General features: G+C 57.7%; 2 protein-coding genes across 2 annotated transcripts; both read right to left on the bottom strand.

Annotated features, from left to right (window-relative positions):
- Positions 1–2184, bottom strand: FOXS1 (forkhead box S1). Its single transcript, XM_053958217.1, has one exon. The coding sequence runs from the start codon at positions 1388–1390 to the stop codon at positions 44–46; it is 1347 nt and encodes a 448-aa protein (XP_053814192.1). The 5' UTR covers positions 1391–2184; the 3' UTR covers positions 1–43.
- A 62-nt stretch (positions 2185–2246) lies between these two features.
- DUSP15 (dual specificity phosphatase 15) lies at positions 2247–15484 on the bottom strand. The gene is made up of 17 exons (XM_053958935.1): positions 15264–15484; positions 14614–15024; positions 13048–13081; positions 11060–11142; positions 10565–10614; positions 9861–9935; positions 9225–9396; positions 8845–9053; positions 8371–8447; positions 5109–5410; positions 4458–4647; positions 4216–4256; positions 3862–3967; positions 3470–3571; positions 2993–3388; positions 2771–2889; positions 2247–2694 (listed from the first exon to the last, which is right to left on the bottom strand). The coding sequence occupies exons 2-17, from the start codon at positions 14632–14634 to the stop codon at positions 2554–2556; spliced, it is 2118 nt and encodes a 705-aa protein (XP_053814910.1). The 5' UTR covers positions 14635–15024; positions 15264–15484; the 3' UTR covers positions 2247–2553.
- Between the last annotated feature and the right edge of the window lie 4355 nt (positions 15485–19839).

The following is a 19839-nucleotide window of genomic DNA, read 5'->3' as shown; positions in this document are numbered from 1 at the left end:
TGTGCTTTATTAGGTGCTGGGTTGTCCCGGGGTGGGGAGTCCCTCACTCAAAGAAGAACATGCCGGGTGTCCGGTAGAGGCAGGGGGGCAGCCCCAGGTGGTAGCCATTACCCCCCTGCAGTGGGATCGTGGTCCCCGGCCCCCATGGCTCCTTCTGCTCACCTGCCCGTGGCCCCATGGTCCCGAAGGGTGGCTGGCAGGGGGTGGTGGAGGCCGGGGGGGCTGCAGCCAGGAGATGCTCCAGCGCTGTGCTGCAGGGCCGCTCCTTCACGCAGAAGCTGAGCGCCTGCACCCGGCACTGATAGCTGCTGCCCAGCGCCTCGGGGCCCGGCCGGCTGAAGGAGCCGAACACGGGCAGGTGGGGCTGCGTGCAGCCCTCTCCCTCCAGGAAGCAGGATGGGGGGGGCTTGCCCGTGCCCAGGAGGTTGCCAGGGAATGCAGGTGGCACCTGCCCGAATGGCTGACACGGCCCCAGCGCAGGGGCAGCCAGCTCCTTGCCCTCCCGCTGCTCTGGGGGGGTGTCTGGGGTGGCCGGTGAGTCCTGCGGGGGGTCCCTGTGCTGGGTGGGCAGCAGGGCAGGCAGCAGGGCAGGGTGCTGGTGCTGGGCCGGGCGCTCGCTGGGCAATGGGTACTGACCTGGCCGGGGCAGCTGCAGCGCCGCCGGGAGCCCCCCGAAGACAGTCTCCTTGGGCGGGCGGCTCTCGGGGGGCGTGAAGAACGGCCCCTTGGGCTGTGCCATGTCCGGCAGGTACAGGCAGGGCTGCCTGGCCTTGGGTGGCTGACGCCGGGCCCAGGGCTCGGTGCAGCCCGGCACACCAGCACCCTCAGAGAGAGTGGCAGGGCTCGGCAGGCGTCCTGTGGCCGACGGCGAGCTGTAGCCCCCCTCTGCCTTCCCCTCGTCCAGCAGCGGAGCAAGGGGCAGCCCTTGCCCCTGCTGCCTGGGGGTCTTCCCGCGCCCCTCGTCTCCCTCAGTGCCTGGTGCATCCCGGAGACCCTTCTTCCTGGTGAAGCGTCGGCGGCGCCGCAAGAAGCTGCCATTCTCAAACATGTTGTAGCAGTCGGGGTCGAGGGTCCAGTAGTTGCCCTTTCCCGGCTTCTTGTCATCACGGGGCACCTTGACGAAGCACTCGTTGAGGGAGAGATTGTGGCGGATGCTGTTCTGCCAGCCCTGCTTGTTCTCGCGGTAGAAGGTGAAGCGGCCCATGATGTAGCGGTAGATGCCGCTGAGGGTGATGCGCTGCTCGGGCGCGCTCTGGATGGCCATGGTGATGAGGGCGATGTAGCTGTAGGGTGGCTTGGTGGCCTCAGCGCTGGGGAAGGCACCGCCGGCCGGCTCAGGAGCCGGTGGGCTGCGCAGCGCCGCGTCGCCGACGGGGAGGTCGGGCTGCATCCTCCCTGCCGGCCCCCGCCGCTCCAGCTCTGCCGCTGATCCCGCTCTGCCGCACGGCCCCAGCACGGCCCGTTAAAACCCGCCGGCCGGCGAGGGGGCGGCGGGCCCCTCCTCTGAGGGGCCGCCCAGGGCGGAGCAGGACTCTGCCGTCCAGCACTGGTCCCTGTGGACAGACAAACGGATGCGCCGCCAAGACCTGCGGCCAGCAGCCAGTGGCCCCGCGGTTGGCACGGCCGCGGCCTCCCCAGGGCAGAGGCGGGTGCAGCCCCCGGCTTCCACAGCCCCCTTTCCCACGGAAGGTTCCCACGACCTGGTTGTCATCCTTTCCTGCTCACGGTGAGCAGCCGGGCTCTGGCTGGGCCTGGAGTGAGGCTGAGTGAGGGATGTGGGCAGGACTGAGGTGCTGCCTGCCCTCAGATGCCCATCTGTCCTCTGCCCACCCCAGTGCTTCAGCCCCAGCCCCCAGCCTGGCCTTGTGCTGGATCCTGTGCCAGGTCCCTGCATTGTTCCCAAAACTCTGGGCACAGCACAGGCCCCAGGAGCCCCATCACACTGCTCATGAGTGCAAACTGAGACAGAGGTGGTGACTGCCTTTGGGACAGCCTTCTGCATTGCCAGGTCAGCAGAGCAGCTAACAGGCACCTCGCTGCTGCCTTCATTCCTGCCAAGGGGCTGGGACAAGGGGCAGGACAGGTCTGGAGCCAGTGCTGGGGCAGGGGGTTGTCTCACGCTGTGGCTGGGGCTGAGCTAGCTTTGCTCACATGAGGCTCTGTCTGGACTCAGCTTCCCCAGCCACCCGTGCTCTGCTCGGACCAGCACCAGCCCCTCACCCCAGAGCCAGCCCCCAACACCCATATGAAAACACAACCTTTATTTCTAAGGTTTGCAACGGCGAGTCCTGGCAGCACAAGGTGCAAGGACAGGGCCAGGTCTGCCCTGGATTGCTGAATAGGCACACAACAAACCCCACTGGCAGACTCCTGGGGAATAAATACAGCAATGACAGGGGCAGCAGCACCTGCCCACCCAGCTAACATCCGTCCTTGTCTGGTCCCGCACATTGAGCACTCTGCTTTGGGACATGCAGCTGGAATGGAGCCATAGGGCTCAGAGCCTCCCACTCTGAAACTTTATGGCAACTGGGGTCACCTCTCCCCCCCAGTTCAGGGCTGGCAGAGCTGTTTGAGGACATGGAAAACGTGGCTGGAGGTGCCAGGGGCACAGGGCTGGGGGGAATTGCAGAGCAGCGTCGGCCTCAAGCGTTGGGCATGATGGAAGAGCTCCCGAGCAAACACCGGCTCCACCTGTGGAGGCACAGAACGACAGAGGATGGGCACAGGTCCGTGTCCCTGCCTTGCAATGGTCCCTGTGCCTACTCACGTGAGCCATGATGAGCTTCTGGAAGGGATGCCCAGCTCTGGTGGGGTATTCCTCCCCGAAGCACAGGTAGATCTGGTACTGAGGCAGGAGCTGCCCGTTGCTCAGGTACTCCCGCACCTCTGCAAGACACCAAGCCTGTCAGGGACATGGGGTCCTCATAGCCCCCATCAGCCACACCAGAGCAGGACCTGCCCCTCTTCCCGAGGGGAGCAGGGAACTTACGCTGTATGTACTGCTGTGTGTCCAGCAGCTTGTAAGTCTTCTCCCTCTCCAGCTTGTTGGGCCAGTTCTTGTGCGGGGCCAGTGGCCCATTCCAGTACACCCTGCCCTGGCACTGGCGCTTCATGAAGACCCCCTCAGGTGCTACCCACAGCAACACCCCGCGCTCCAGATGGGGCAAGAGCCGCTCCAGCACGTTGGTCATGCAGGCCACGCGGCCGTGGCTGCTGAGCACCTGCGGTGGGGGGAATTTTATCTGCTCCATGCAGGAGGGGCCGTAGAGGTGCTCGCTGTCGGCCGGCACGGTGCTGGTGGTGATGCGGCAGCCCTCGGCCGTGCGGGTGGTCACCTCCTTCACCAGCACGTCGCAGTAGTACAGGCGGATGTGGAGCCAGCAGTCTGGGGCAAAGGGAGGGTCAGTTCATGGGCAATCTGGGCTGGTGGGGCCACCCAGGGCATTGCCTGCAACATGGCTCTTACCTGAACTGTTGACATCCTCCACAGGGAGGTAGGACTGGGGTCCGGGCAGAAACTGGCCATGGGTTGGGCTCCAGCCATAGAAGACTCCCTTCACAAGGCACCCTGGACCAGGGCAGAGATGAGGTGGTAAAGGGACATGGACAGTTACCCCAAGGGCTCCCAGGCACTCTCCTGGCCCAAGCCCCTGGGCCCACACTTCCCACTGTGTTTGCTCATTATTGGGCCTCATCATATCCCCTAAGTGTATGGCTTTGCTGGGGTAGGGTGGGAATCCTCAGCACCTACCTCAATCCCCACAGGTGTTGCCTGCACGAGCGACAGGAGAGCAGGATCCTGGCAGAAGTGTGCACTCCCTGCCCCCACCCCATCCCACCAAGAGGGACCCTCCTCACCTCGCTCGGTTGGGTGGCCAGAGACCCGGGGCTGTGGAGACACATGGACACTCTCCAGCATGTCCTTCTGGCTTTCCTCCTTCTTTGGACTCCCTGCAGTGCTGCCCTGGGGGTAGGAGCAGCTTTGGTGAGGGCTGAGCTGGCAGTGGGGGATCCTGAGCCAGCTCCTTCCTCTACTGTGGACCCCAAAAGCCAGCAGATCCCCTGCCTGGCAGTGCATGGCACAGGGGACCCTCTTTGATGCCCCATGGGACAAATGCAGGCAGTGTGCAAGCAGGGCAGCAGCTGATGGGTGAGGGGGGGATTTGAGGGTCCCACCTTCTCCCCTGCCTGGATGGCACAGGGCAGGCTCACCTGCTGGTCCTTACTGCCTGGGGACTGTGTGTCACTGTCCTCTGCAGAGAGCAAGAAAGAACGGGTGAACCCCTGGCAAACGGCAGGAACAGCCCCAGGGAAGACAGCTGGCTGTCCGAGACACCCAGAGAGGAAAAGGAGCGGGGAGGAAGGGTAATGTCTGTGGGGCACGGGGCTTGTACAGGCATGGTTCAGGTATCAACCCCACATCTGGCACAGGAGGAGGGATGGCAGGAACGTACCTGCATCACCGGCTCTGTCAGTCACGATCTGGTACACCTTGTAAGGCTCGGAGATGTCCAGCTGGCTCCGCTCGGGCACCTCCTGGAAGTCGGTGCTCTTGTTGAGGGCGCAGCGCAGCCGCGTTTTCCAGGTGGAGGGGTCGGCCTTGTCCGTCCCTTCGTGGTACTTCCCCTTGTAGATGGCCCAAGCCTGAGGGACAGAGGGTGCCCTGTTCTGTGGGGGTTGCCACAACCTGACCCCCGGCTCGGCTGTCCAAGGGGGTCCACCAGGGTGGGGAGTGGGGAGGCGGGGCTGTGTGTCCTGGGGGACTGCGGGGAGCTGGGTGGTGCGGGGTGGCAGGGGAGCACACCGGGAGCTCCGGGAGTGTGCACGGAGCTGGGCCGTGTGTGCCAGGGGTGTGCATGGAGCCAAGTCCTAGCGCTGCACACAGAGCCAGGTAATGGAGAGCCCTGGGGGTGCCCACGGAGCTCGGCTGCACAGAGCTGGGTGAGGGATTGCGGGGTGCGCACGGAGCTGGGCAGTGGGGAGCCCCGGGCAATGGGGAGCCCCGGGCAATGGGGAGCCCCGGGCAATGGGGAGCCCCGGGAGTGCACCCGGAGCCCGGGGGCCGTTCCCAGGGCCGGGTGGGGACGGCGGGGAGCCCGGGGTACCTTGAAGAGCGCAGCATCCTCCTGCTGCCGGTAGTCCTGCTTGGCCGCGTGCTTCCAGGGGATGCGGAAGAGCGTTCGGTGCCGGTTCTCCCAGCGCAGCCCCGGGTACCGGCCGCTGTCGATCTGCGCGATCAGCCACTCCTTCAGCCGCATGGGCGCCCCCGGCTCCGCCATCGCGGCCCGGCGGCGAAACCGAAAGCGGCTCCGGCTTTCACTTTCCCTTTCTTGGCGCACGCCGCATGTTCTGGCTGCCCCAAGGCGAGGGGAGAGGTTCTTAAATTTTTTTCTCTGCTCCACTTTTCCTCACGCAGCAGCGTCAGACATCCGTGTTCAGGAAAAAGTGATGTCGTAATTGACGGTTACAGCAATGGGAAGAGCTGGAGCTGGTGCCTCCGGGAGGGACCCCCGACAAAGGCAGGTTTCAGACAATGTGTGCACCCATGTACGCCAGTGGTGATTTCAGCCTCTTCCCGTTGCTTACTGACTCCTGCAGAGGCTCTGGGTGATTGACCCCCATCCCGGGAAGTGCCCTTTGTTAGGCAAAGGGTGGGCGCCCATTCCCGGCTCTTGCCCGGGGCTCCAGCCTTTTCCTGCCGTGCAGAACACAATGTGCAGCTCGCACTGGTAATTTACATACCGAGATACCTGCGCTAGGTGTGTTTCTCAACAGTCACCCTGCACTCGCGGGAGAGGGGCAGGCACATTGCATCCCCGGCGAGGGGAAAAAGCACCAGAAGGCACAGGGAACTTTCCTGCACCCCTCCCAAATGCTTCCTCTAAAACTGTCAGGTCTCCCACATGCTCCCCGAAGGGGACAAGGGACCCTACTCCCTTTACTTCCTGCACTGGACACCCAGCCAGACACGTCCCAACTCCAGGGGCTGCGTCCTCCCATGGGACCAGCTGCTCACTCCTTGGGTATGGGGAGCTGCAAGGAGCTGCGGGAAGAGCACGGGGTTCCCAGGGTGGTGTGAACAGTCACATGTCCCCATCTCTCCAATCTCTCCTCTGCTCTAATGCTAACATCTGCCTCGTGGGGCTCTGGATGCTGAGTCGAACGGGAAACGGGTGGATGAGCTGTGCCAAGGGCTGCCGGGACCGGGGTGGGACACATCCTGCACCAGCTCCCCATTGGCCCCCAGCAGGGCACGGGCTGCGTCACTGGGCCGCCCTGAGGTGACACCAGTGTTGGTTCCTCTATCACTGCTGCAGAGTTTCATGTCGCTGTGCAGGGAAACCCTGCTCCTCTGCCCGGCTGCTGCCCCCCAAGTCTTCTTTTGCAGTCACCCAGGTCTACTTTCTTGCTCTGAGTCAGAGAAAGTCACCTCTGGCCGAGAGGAGAAGCAAAGTTCCTGAGAGCTACTGGGGCTGCAAAGTCTCCAAATGAATAATCAGTGGCAGAGAGCCTAGTCCTGGGCTTTCCCAGAGGATGTGAAGACAGGGCACAGCCACGTGGCACAGAGGGCACATGGGGCCACACGGGGTATATGAACGAGCCCCACTGGCACGAGTTTTCTCTCCTTTTTGAGCCTGCCCGCGACCCCTGTGTTGCAAAGTGAAGCCCAGGCAACACCTGTGCCCTCCATCTGGGTGAGCTGTAGGGCCACGTTCTGGGAAAAGGGCCTGGGAACTGACCGACAGAGAATCCACATCTCCCCTTTCTGCCTTGGGAAGCAGTGCTATGGCAAGGAGTCACTGCACATCCTCCCAGGGGCTTCACTGATCCAAGGCCGGGAGATAATCGCAGCCGCCGGCTCGTTTGTCAGCCCCAGCCCGCCGGGATCAGTTTTATCGGCCGGCCGGGGATTTCATGTGCTGTGGCAGCCGCCTGGTGACGCAGGACCCGGGGGATCTAATTACCCGGGCATCAGCGAGGACGCTCAGGAGCCAGATTCCCCACCGTATTCCTCACCGAGCTTCTCCCTTCCCAGGGAAGGTGAAGCTGCTTAACCCTTAAACTTTTCATGCCAAAATGAGTTTCAAAAGGCAGTCAAACATTAACTCATAGCTAACCCTGCCCTTGCCTGGGTTTTTCCAAGCTGTGTAAACCAGATCTGCCAAAATAAATACATTCTGCTGTGCTGTGGAGCTGAGCTGGAGCTCCCTGTGTGGTTTACAGTGGGAACAGGGGAATCTCTGGGTGTAAACACCTTGGCTTAAGGTGTCCCAGTGTGAGAGGGTGCATCTGTGCATAGGGCACACAACCACCCCAGACGTGTGATCCCGGGCTGCAGGGCTTCCACCCTGCTGGGTGCTGAGGAGGCCAAAGGCTGCTGGAGAGCCTGGCCTGAGGCCAAGGGCATGGGCAGAGGAGCCTGGAAGGAACTGGAAGGAGAGTGGGATCCCATGGCAGATGGTGCAGGAGCAGTGAAGGATGATGCACCCCTGGTTATTCAGTTTGCTCAGTAATAGGGTGGAACTCCCAGTCTGCCTGGGTCACCCCAAGGAAGCACCCAGCTCAGCAGCAGATGCTGGCAGCAGGAAGGAACCCTGGTCTTGAAGCTTTGTCTCTTGGGGGATCCCTTCCCCCTAGAATAGAGGGGCAGGGATGAGAGGGACCCCAGAAACATGCTCTGAGTCCCAACAGGGACAATGCTGATTACCCAACTGGGCATCCTCAGAATTTCTCCCACCTGGGACTCTGTTCCAGGAAAAGGTTTAAATGGGACAGGTCTGGAGCTTGTGATGGTGCCAGACTCCCAGCAGCTGGAGGAACCACCAGACTCCTGGACCTTGTGTTCCTGGATCCAGTGAGTGCAGAGGCTCCAGGTGAGCTCCCACCTGCTGCTCCCATCCTCTCCTGGAGCACAGCTTGTCCCCAGAGAGCCCCTGCCCTTGCACTCACATTTCTGGCCTCCCTTGTCACCTTGCCACAAGGCAGCAGAGTGAGCCCTGTCCAGGCATGCCAGTGTCCCCAGTCCACTCCAGAGAGTGGCCAGCAGCAGCTCCAGACTTGGTCCCATGCTGGGACCTTCCCCCTTGGCATCCCCGTTTCAACCTGGCCATCACAGGAGAGTCAGACCACAGAGAAGGGTATTTATTACTGGGGAACATATAAAGTCTTTAAGCAAAATGGCTTAAGGCTCTGCTCTAGTGAGGTCTGGCCAGGTTAAATGCTTGGTTCCCACCTGTTACAGATTGCGCCCTGGGATAGGTGGGAATGGGGTGCAATGGATTCCTAAAGCTACAGTGCTTGCTCAGGGCTTGTGCTTCGCCAGTCTGGAGCTGGACCCTTGCCTGGAAGCCTGTGTGGTGGCATTACCTGCTGGCACACTGGTGTGTCCCTGCTCTTCAGCCACCTGGACGCTGGAAGCTTGTGCTGCTGGTGGGAAAACCGCTCTGAGGGGAGCACCGGCTCTCCTGTGCACCCTGAGGCCATGCAGCGGGTACCCAAGTGCTAAAACTGCTGCTGGCAACACCTGGGTACTGGCCTGTGGCAGAAGAGACCCCCTCTGTGTTCTGCCCCAAGCAGGAGCCTGCAGTGACCCAGGGACAGAGATCTGTGTCCCCAGCACAGTGGATGTGAAGAAGATGAGCCCAGCATGTGCTGCAAAGCCCAACAGTGTCCATGAAACCTGCCCAGAGAGCGGGTGGCACGTTCCCACCCTAGAAGAGAAGAAGGAGCTGGGCTTTGTGCAGGTTCCTGCCCAATGCTCCCTGTCCCACTGTATTGCATCTCCTTCCTCTCTCCCAGGCTGTTGGGTGATGCTCACTGCTCTCCCTTGGCTTGGGTCACTTCAGACAAGCCGGGATGCAGGAGAACGTCCTCTTCACCCGCAGCAGGAAGGGACTTGTGCTCCTCATGTCTCTGGCTCTTGGGACCAGTCCTTGCACAGCTCCCTCTGTTCTGGACGTTCCTTCTCTCCCTACTGGCAGCAAGGCCTTTATTTCTTCCTCGTCATTGAAAGGGGACAGCCCATACTTCTGCTTCAGGTGCCTGCGGACCTGGGGAAGGAGCGAAAAGTAAAATATAGTGCTGGTTTACAAGGGTAGGTCCAAGCCTGCCAGCAAGGGGAGCAGGGAAGAAACTGAATCCCATCAGGACTTGTCCTTGCTCTGAGACCCACGGCAGGCTCAGCCACGGGGCAGGGCACAGGTGGCAGAGGCTTGTCCCACCTTGCGGGCTGCGCTGCCGCTGAACTCCGACAGCTGCTGCCTGAAGCCGGGGTTGGGGTTGGCGACGGGCCGGATGGTTCGGATGGCATCCAGCACCTCCTGGCAGCTCAGCTCCGTGACAACCATGACGTAGGCAACGACCACGGTGGTACTGCGGGAGATGCCAGCAAGGCTGGCAAGGGAAAGTGCAGAAGGGCTGGCATTAGTGGCACACCCTGACCCTATGCTTGCCTCTTCCTCCACCCCTGTGCCTCGGATATTTCAGTTCTTCTTCTCCAAGGACTTGCTCTCCCAGAGGCCTGAGACCTTCCAAGGTCCTGGACATCAGTGCCTATAAATACCCACTCCTCTACAGGGAATGGGAGCAGCAGGCACTGCCTGGCTGCCTGCCCCAAACCCTGCTCATCCCGCACACTCAGCTGCAGCAAAAAGCTGCCCCGGCTCCAGGACTGCCTGGATCCCGCTGGGTTTGAGTCACAAGCCACATCCAAGGGTGGATCCTGGGTGGGTCCATTGGCACACAGCCCTCTGGCACAGGCTGGCTTTGATCAGGGGTTGCAGCTAAAGTGAGGGGCTGGGGAGTGTATCTGCTGAGCTGGGGGAACACAGCAGCAGGCACAGGGGAAGAAGCATTACCAGTGGACGAGGCAGTTCCCTCCATGCAGACGACACTGATGGATAAAACTGATGCATTCCTTGAAGTGCCTCTTGCTAGCAGGAAAAATAAACCAGACAGAATAAGAACTTCAGGGGTGGAACAGCATTTTTAGCTGCAGGCAGAACAGCCCTGTATGTTTGAGTTGTTTTAGGTGATCTGCCAGCCACTGCTGAGACCTGAACAGCTCAGTGCTGTTTATTCCCAAGGAAAGGTAGATTTTCCAGCTCATTCTGTGCTGGGGACACAGAAGGGGACACTGTGCTGGGGATGCACAGGGCTGCCCTGTGACTTGTGTGACTCATGCTGGGGCAATGGGACGCTTGCTGCTCGAATCTCCAGCCACGCCTGTGCCCTTGGCTGGCTCCATACCCTTTATTGTGCTCTCCCCTCTCCAGACACTTCTTGGGGTGACGCTTGCTGCCCCTCTCCAGGGGTGCTGTGGAGTGGCTGCCCCTCACCTCACCCCAGGGCTCATACCCTCACAGCAGTCACTGAACTGGGATACTGTTGGGGTCCAGGGGTGGTGCCCTGCACTGTGGCATCACATCTCCAGCCTGTAGGTCGTTGTGCTTGAGGAGCTGGAGGGAGTTGGAGCACATGGAGGGCTTGAGAAGCTGTGAGCCCTCATCTCTGGTCACCCTCCCACCTCCCTGCACATCCCCACCACGCCCAGGGTACTCACATGTTGGCTTCAGGGGTGTCAGGCAGGGGGATGCGGAGGTAGGTAATGTCCTGGAAGACAGAATAGGAAGAGGAGAAGCTCAGGCACTGCAGCCAGGCTGTCATACACGGTCAGAGCAGGGCTGGCAGTGCCTTTGCTCCTCACCCAGAGCTGCCTACAAAGTTTTGCTTCCCCCACACAGCATCCCCCCTGCATGGGGATGGGGCCACACTCTCCCTGGGGTGAAGGGCAGAGCAAGGGGACACCAGCAGCTCGTGGGAGAGGATGGGAAACAAGAGGAGCCTGGAGAGCTGGAAATTGTTTCCCGTCAGTGTTCAAGGTCGGGTTATAGTCACATGACAGCCCATTTCCCATGCCGGGGGGCCACCCAGCCCCTCTGGGATCAGTGACCAGGGAGAGGTGTACGTGCCATGGGATTCTCAAAGGGGGAAGGAAGATGCAGCATGGAAGGAGCTGCAGGAATCTACATGGTGACATCTGGTGCAGGACCCCTACCTTCAGCAAGGGCTGGGGGGATTCATGGATCGAAACAATGTGAGTGATCTTGTTCCTGCTTAGCTGCTCCAGGTCTTTGGCATCTGAAGGATAAAACTAGACATCAACATGTATTTATTTCCTACCCTTCTCTTCCCACAGTGCTCCCACCCTGCTTCTACAGCCAGCCAGCACACAGAGCCTTGCTCCAGCAGATTGACTGCATCCCACCCCCACATGCAGCAATGCAGACATGGGCAAACATGGAAACCTGGAATGCCAATCCCATGATCCCAAACCAGAGGCCTCTCCCTGATCCCTTCTCCTTGCTGCTTATGCTGGTTGAAACATTCACATCTGCACAGAAACACCCTGGGTCAGCAGGTAGTGTCCCTCCTGCCTGTACTTGTCCCCACTTTGGGAGGAGACGTGCCCTGCCCACATCTCCTTGATCAGACACACACAGAGCACTGGGACTTGCTGCAGCCTGAGAGAACTGCTTTATCTTATGAACTATGGAAGTGGAGCTGCAGCAATTTATATCAACTCTGATTTTCTGTAGAAAACACCTGAGCAGTGACTTGCTGCTCTCAGGTCTGTTCTCTCTGCAGCTGTGTGGACAGAAATGGGGTGTCCTTGGCTGTTTGGGGCAATGCCCTGCCTCTCACCAATGCTTCAACATTCTGGATGTGATCCTGGCCTCTGGTCCAGCACAGCAGCTGTTGCACAGGGAGGGGAGCGTGCTTGTCTTGCTGAGCAGCTTCCAAGTGTCTCCCTTTCATGCCACAACCAGCAGATGCAGCAAGTGTGGCCAGAGAGGAGGGGAAACATTTCCCCATCTCATTCTTTTGGGTTTCTAAACTTTCACGTGGTGTAAAACCTTGGCTCAGGAATCCAGCCCGGGAAGTGCTAACGGCATGATGTGAATTTTAATAGGAGTGAGTCTCAAGGGAGGTGCTCTGCAGGGAAGCTGCACTCTGTGTGGGGAGGGAGATGGGGACTCACACCTGCCATCTTCCCATCCGCCTCAGCAGGCAGTGACAGCAAGTGGTGACACTGGAATCAAGGCTTACTGAGGCTGGAAAAGCTTCCAGTTGGAGGAGATGCCTCTGTGAGCTTAATGTTGCAGGCCTAGAATCTTGTCACCCTGGATTGCTTGGCAGAGCGATGAGGAGTGCTTGGATGGCATCAGACCCAGGCCCCAGAGCAGAGGCTGTTTACAGGAACCCCCCTGATGAACCTGGCAGCTGGGTGCCCTTGTCCCTCTGCTCCCAGCAAGCCACAGCCCCCCACCCCAACATGAAGTGCTCCATGGGGCAAAGGGAGAACAGGGCTGCCACTCCAGTGACATTTCCTTAGCAATTCACACCAGTGGTTTTAAACTGGTGCAGTGCTTACAGCAGGAATCAAGCTGGCAAAGGAGCCAATCAGGGAGGTAGGAGTACTCATAAATGCTCGTTTGTCATGGCAGACACCAACACTTGGTCAGTAACTGTCCCCTGACAATGAAAATTCCTTAAAATTGTGACTTGGTGTGAGAAGGGGTAACTCTGCCTCTGGGAAGTTGCCTCCTGAGGGTGGGCAGCCCCCTCTGGCCTCTTCTACAGCTGCAAAACTGGGGAAGTGCTGACAACTGAAGTGCCCCAGTCCCGCTCCCTTGCACCCGTGTGGCACCACCAGCTCCTCTGCTCCTGGCACGGGATCCATATTCCCTCCTTGGCTCATTTCCCCATGCATCCCAAGAGCTCAGGGGAGCTGTTAAATAAAGAAAGCATGCAAAGGCAGGGGTCTCTGCCTTGCCTTTCCCACAGTGTCTTCACTCCCACTATTGCCAACCCAAACTGGGTGGCAGCAGAGCAGGCCATGGGTGCAGGCAGAGCAGCGGGCACAGGCAGGATGTTGGGTGCAGGCAGGATGTCAGGCAGCATTTGCAGGCAGGGAGACACCAGCTCAAGCAAGCCCCACTCCCCAGCTGAAGAACATCTCTGCAGCAGCTGGGTTCCACTTACCAACGAAGTTCCCAAGGTAGAGGCCAGGAAGGATCTGTGGGACACAAGGGGAAGTGTCAGTGTGAGCAGTGACCCTGTGCTGTGGTACCCACTGTGCTGGGACCCACGCTGGGAAGCACTGACCTTGGTTGGAGGGAACACAGTTCTGGCATTGACATGACCATCGCCAGCCCCAGGGCAGGAACGATGCCAGGGCAGCTGGACCTGTGCATTCCCAGGGCTGCCACTGCCCTGGCATCCAGGATGTGGGGCTGGATGTAGCCCTGGCACCTGAAAACAACTGGCACTGCACTCTCGTGGGCACTGGGAGCCAGACACAGCTTTTTTATTGTTCCTCTTGTTTATCATCAATTAGTCCTCCATTGGGGTTTATTACCTGAGCTCAGCAAGTTGCATATACCTTTGTACAGCCTTGGACTATACCCATGACCTGTGGAAGTCCTGCTGCTCGAGAGATGGGAAAGCAACAGGCATGGAGAAGCTTGTAGGGGGTGTAGCTGTCCCCCTCCCAGCCCTGAGCTCCACTCCCCTCACTCTGCACTCCAGGAAGCCCATTTCTCACAGCTCAGGCACAGATTACTCTGGACACCATGCTTTCAGCTCATTTCCCCTGGGAAATTCCACTTCTCATGATGAAAAGATAATTACTTGACAAGGCCTCTTAACAGCACTGCAGATGCAGAAGCAGGACACCTTGCAAACCTTATCAGCCAGAGCTATTTTATATTCTCCCTCACTCCCAGCCTGGGCAGTGAGTTCAACCCTGTATCGAGCCAGTTCTCCGCTAGTTTCTCCCTGCAGCAATATTTGGTGCCCAGGGCCGGTGGAGGTGATTTTTACCAGCACAGCTGGACTCACACTTGTCTCACTGCTCACATTTGGAAACAGTTTTCTCGATTGAACAGCTTAAAGAAGGGGGCTTTTCCTGTGATTTCCGCGATTTTAGATCAATTTCCTATCGACAGGGTGCCTTTAACTCGCAGCTGCGGCACTGAGAGGAGCGGGTAGGAGAGCGCCAGTTAGCAAGGGCAGCTCCCAAGGGCAGGACACTGAACCATGAATAAACAGCATGTGCCTGTCCCCAGCACCCTGCTGACCCGCTCCTCAGAGGAGAAAACGGGGCAGCACATAAATAAAATAGTGCCCATCCCCTCGGCCCCGTGATGCCGTGCCCCATGCACAGCCCAGCCCCGCTGAGCAGGGGGTGTGGGACCACCAGGCTCGGGGTCAGACAGGGCTTACAGCGTGTGTTTGTTGCTGGTTCCTTAGGATTAAAGGCATTGGGAAAAGTTCCCCCCTTCCTTGAAGGAACTCACTGTGACCCCTTCCCTCCACTCCCCCCGGGCAGCTGTCAGCTGTCCCAGCGCAGTGTCCCTGCCTGTTTCACCTCCGGTGTTGCTCTGCCGGCAGACAAACAAACAAAGAGCTGAGCCGGGTGCCGGCAGGTGAAACGGCGCTTGGCACGGCAGAGGCAGCCGCCAGGTAAGGGTCTCCCACCTCCAGCACCGAACGAGCCGCCCGGGCATGGCCGAACTGCAGAGCAGCCGCCCCTGCGCTCCCCGTTACCTGGCTCATGCCGTTCCCCATGGCCGACGGCGGGCGCCGGGGGTGGGGACGGAGCGCGGGTGTCCTTGTTCCCAATGCTGCCGTCCTCCCCGTCCCCGGGCGCAGCTGCCGTCCCCGCTGCCTGGTCGGGCTCCCGTCATGAAGAGCTTGGCTCCCCCGGGATCGCTGCTCGTTCCCAGCGCGGCGAGGCCGGGCCGGTGGCTGTGCCGGGGCAGAGGGGACCGCGGCCGCCGTCCTCCGTGGTTCCTGCCGAGGCCCTTCCCCGGCTGCTCCGGCGCTGCCGCGCACCGGCTGCTGCCTGGCCGGGAGCAGACAAAGGAGGAGAGACTCCCCCCCTGCGCCGTGGCGTGGGAGCACGGGGCCGCGCTGGCTGCTGCCTGTCGCCGCTGCCCGCGGCCGCACAAGGCTGCACTGTTGGGAGAAGAACAAAACCTTTGTCCTACTCCATCAAGGAAGGTCTGTGCGGCCACGCGGTGAAGCGCCCGGCAGGATGCCCACCCCTGCCCACGCCATGCCCACCCCTGCATGCACCATACCTATCCCGGCCCTGCCCGCAGCGTGTGCAGCCCTGCTCGCACTGTGCCCACCCCTGCCTGCACCACACTCCTCCCTGCCCTGCCCGCTCCGAGCCCACCCCTGCCCGTGCCCACCTGCAGCCAGGTGCCGCAGGATCCCTACCCTGCCCGGGAGGCTGCAGGAGTGTCCTGGGGACTTCGCAGGGCCGCAGGATGGGCAGTGCCAGCGAGGAGCAGGGCTGAGGGTTCCCCAGCACTGCCTGTCGCCGCCAGCCCGCAGCGAGGCTCAGGCCGGGGGTCGCGGGGCCGGGACAGGCCGGGGGATCAGGCCGGGGTGGCGGTGTGGGGGTGCGGGTGCCGAGAGCGCCCCCTGGCGCGCAGCCGCGCGGTTGCCGTGGGGACGGGCGCGGGCTCCGGCGCCCTCAGAGGCGGGCGGGGGTCGGGGGTCGCGGCCTAGCTCAAAGCGGGGCCCGGAGCGTTCCCGGTGGGCTCCCGGCTCTGTATCCCAACTCCTGCATATCCCCGGGGCAATACGTTAAGCCCCATATGCTCTGTGTGCAGTGAGGGCAAGGATAGCCCCCCCTCCCCAAGCTTCCCACCGTGTATGGGGAGTATGGCTGGTATCTGTGGGCAGGTTTAGATGCTACAGGCGTAATAGAATCAATTAGGTTGGAAAAGACTTCTGAGATCGTGGAGTCCAAGCTATGACTGAACACCACCTTGTCAACCAGACCTGGGCACTGGGTGCTACTCCAGTCTTTCCTTAAACACCTCCAGGGACGGTGATTCCAGCATCTCCCGGGGCAGCCCATTCCAATGTATAAACACCTACAGCCCAGTCCTCTCCTGGGCAATGTCTCCTGCAGCACAGTGGCTGAGCAGGATGTGATCCCACTGGGAGCCTTAGCCCCACCAGACATGGCATTTGAGCGGCCTGGTCTAGTGGAAGGTGTGCCTGCCCGTGGAAACGGGGTGGAATAGGATGAGCTTTTAAGGTTCCTCCCAACCCAAACCAGTCTGTGACTCTATGGAGGGAGGTCGAGGGTGGTTTGTAGCACTGGGTTGACCAGCAGTGGTTCAGGAGTGCTGTGGCTGAGCTGCTGCAGGGTCACTGTGGGCAGCCGCCTGCCCTGGAGAGGGGGATGGATGCTGGCTGCACAGGAAAGCTACAGCAGGAATGGTGGAACATGGGCTGTAAGACTTGCTCTGTCCTAGCCCCCAGTGTTCATGCAGAGAGACAGAAAATTGAAATGGATCCTCTTCCTCCACAAAGAAAAAGCAGTTATCAGTGGTATCCATATTTATTTATTTTTCCTCTCAGAATATGTGGTGCAGTTGATCCCCAGAAGCTTCTCAAGGGCAATTAAAGCAAGTCATACTGTGGGAGCATTTGTTGTGCTGAATCTTGTATTTCTCTTTCTACCCAGCTGAGTCAGAACAGCTGCTTAGCAAAAGATCTGAAGAGGTTTCAGAAGCAAGTAAGAAAGGGAAGCGGGAAAGCCTGAGGCAAGAAAACGTGCCTTTATTCTGAAGACCCTCAAAATGTCTTCAGAGTACTATTTGTTTGTGGAAGAATTTTGCAAGAACCCTGGCATCATTTGGGTTATGATACTGGTAAGTGTGTGCTCTCCCAAGGAAAGTGAGAGATGAATGGATGCCTTCGTTCTTTCGGAGGGAGAGGAAAATATGCAGGAAACCCACAGGAAGAATTGGGCAGAGCAAGGTAACATGGAGCAGCAGTGCTCCCGGCCAGGTTTCTGATCAACATGTACCGCCAAAACACTGCTTCTTGTGTAAGAGTTTATTTCAGCAGCCAAAAGTCAGCTCAGTTTATTTGTAGAACCAAAGTTAACTCAGTGGTGAAGGTATAAAGTGCAGAGCTCTGCGTGGAGGAACAGACTGTGCTCCCAGGGGTTCTGACTGTGGGGTTCTGGCTGAGTTCATGCTCTGAACTCTTTCAGTTCAGCTGCAGGTGTGCAAGAAGGTGGCAGTGTGTGCAGGACAGGTAGCTAATTTGGCTTCTGATTAACAAGCATTAGGGCAGCCCCCAAAGATGGAGCTGTGAAAACATCTGTTTGGATTTAGGGAAATCCCATTGTGTTAGATGTCAAGTCTGGTGTAAACTTACTGGGTGGAATTCCATCCTGAGACTGTGAAGAGATTACGGGAGGCTCCATTATCACAGACGCCCAGAATGCTTTGGTTTGGGTTACAGGGGATCTTAAAGTTCATGTCTTTCTATGCCCATGGGCAGAGACAACATCCACTAGACCAGGTTGCTCAAACCCCAGTCCAATCTGGCCTTGAACGCTCCCAGGAAGGGATATCCATTACCAGTCTGGAGCACAAGCTGGGTGGATTTGGTTGGCATGAACTTCTCTCTGCCCTGCAGGTAGAGAAGGGCAACCTTATGCTCTGAGTCATGTTTGTCCCCCCAAACCTGGAGCTGTGCTGAACACCACAGCTTCCACTTCAGCCAGTGATCTGGGGATTAAGGAAAAATTGTGTTTCCTTTAGAAATTCTGATAATATAATGTGACACTGAGAAATGCCTTGCCCATGCCAGAGGATTCAAGCCTTTTAACGTCCTAAGTGTCGTGCTGTGATGCATAATTAAAAACACACCCCTGCGAGTGAGCAATCCCTCTGTTTTGTGCAGCAGGTCTGGTGAGGAGGCTGGGACAGGAGGATTTGTCTTACCCTTGTGAAAAGTAACTGGGAGGTAATTATGCAAACTAACTCGTGAATTACAACCAGGAGGATAGCAGCTAGTGATTATCTAACTCTACAAATGGGAAGTGTTAATTGGCAGCAAAACCCTTATATTAAACTGATTTTCTGCCCCACAACCTCAATTAACATGGTAAATAACCAGAACACAGTAAATAAGGGTATATGAAAAGCCTGTGATTACTGAAATTATACCAACAACTTAAATAGATTATGGCTGACCTCAAAAATTGCAGGCAAGTAAAAATAAACTCCACGTTACTCCTTCTGTTGCTCTGTGTTCTGGAGCAGCCCCGTGTTGTGACGTCCTGGGTTGCTCACTTCCACACTCAAGACGCAGTTGTAGGTCAGGAGGTGCCCAGTGCCACATCCTGGGGCTGGAGGAAGCTGGACCTGGGCAGCAGTGTGGGAGCTGTGCTCCTTGGGTGCCTTATCTTGGCCACTCCTCACCCTCTTCTATGCAAAATGCAGCCTAAGCTGTCTTCAGGATTTTTCTGCTCATTTTCCATAGTTCCCCAACACCTTTTTTGTCTCTCCTGTTTAATGAAGTTCTTCTGTAACATACACAAATTTTAAATGGGACTTAAAATTCCCAACAACATATGTTGCGTTACGTATATTTCTGGAAACGTGTGACAGAGTTTGTTTATTTGGTGCTGTGGGAGTTCCCCATAGGCTGCCTGCTCTGCCTTTCCTCCAGGAATCCTCCAAACACAAACATGAGGGGGTTTTTGTTGAATCTCCCTGCCCCCATAACTTTAAATAAACATGCTTGCACACGAGCAGCTGATGAATCAGGTTATGCAGGTCTTCTGCAGTGAAGTTCTGGAAAACTGCAGGAAATGCTAACATTAAAGCCATTAAATCTGCTCTCCCATCTGTAGGTTGGCAAGTCACGAGGTGGGGGAATGTTCCTGAAAACTGAAATGTATAATTGACTGAAGAAGGTGAGAATGACTGTCTTTTCTTTGGGAATATCCAACAGGCATTTTGTTCTTTTGCTCTTTTTTCATCCTCTCCTTCTGCCAGTGCTTGGTCTGTTCTCCCATGCCACCCTCCTGGCATACTCCTTCACCCCATTCTCCAGGGTAACAATAAAGGCTTTTACAATGGATTTTCCCAAATGGACGGATACTTCCTTTGGGATCTGATTTTTTACACTTTGTGTGCATATTTATATATAAACTTCTGATCTCAGGTACATCTAACACTAGGCAGCAATTGGGTTATATATATATATATATAATATATATTTATACTATATATTCTTTGGGTGAACCTGCACAGGGCCAGGAGTTAGACTTAGATCCTTGTAGGTCCCTTTCAGCTCTGGATTTTCTAAGATTCCAGCAGGGTAAGAAAAGGACTGTGCAGTTCTGCTCCTTGGTATTAGATGCATCAGATGAACCTTGTCACTTCCAACTCCTGCAAACACCTACAGGACTCGGCTGGCCCGTCGCTGCTGCTGTCACCCTGTCTCTCTCCAGTCCTTTTTCATTGGAAAACTGGTGTCATCAGATCACTGGAAATGTCAGTTTGACAAATCAGCTCAGAACAAAGCTGAAATGTCACTCCTGGTTTTACTGTTAGTGGTTGAATTTTGGCAGCCTTTCTTCTTCCTTGGGTTCACAGAATGTAAGGACAGGGTGATTCACGGGAGAGAACTATTTGATTTTCAACGTGTCACACTAGCTGCTGTATTGAGTTTGATAGCTTTCATTTGATTAACACATCTTCCCAAAAGTTATGCCACCTCAATTTGATGGTTTAGGAGACATAAAAATCCATCAGTTCTCTCTGTGGAAGTTCAGCAGAGTTCACGCTCACTCTAAATGATCAAAAGCCTTTCCAGATCACCGGGTGCAGAGTACCCTACCCTTGGGGGAGGGTGTGCCAAGGTTTGGAGACATGGTGATGTGAAGATCTTGTTCCATGCCCCCTGCCATGGGCAGGGACATCTTCCACTATCCCAGGTTGCTCC

This window comes from Vidua chalybeata, chromosome 17, assembly GCF_026979565.1.
Source record: "Vidua chalybeata isolate OUT-0048 chromosome 17, bVidCha1 merged haplotype, whole genome shotgun sequence".
Lineage (NCBI taxonomy): Eukaryota > Metazoa > Chordata > Aves > Passeriformes > Viduidae > Vidua > Vidua chalybeata.
Note: the sequence above shows the minus strand (reverse complement) of the source record. Positions and strands in the feature narration are given on the sequence as shown.

Excerpts from the sequence above, each read along its gene's own strand:
- DUSP15 (XM_053958935.1), bottom strand. The coding sequence starts at position 14,634 with ATGGGGAACGGCATGAGCCAG. Across the intron at positions 8,448-8,844 it reads TGCATCCCGGCTTGTCTGAA|AGCGGTTTTCCCACCAGCAG; the intron begins GTGACCCAAGCC and ends TGCTCCCCTCAG. Across the intron at positions 2,890-2,992 it reads CACACAGCAGTACATACAGC|AGGTGCGGGAGTACCTGAGC; the intron begins GTAAGTTCCCTG and ends GGTGTCTTGCAG.
- FOXS1 (XM_053958217.1), bottom strand. The coding sequence starts at position 1,390 with ATGCAGCCCGACCTCCCCGTCGGCGACGCGGCGCTGCGCAGCCCACCG.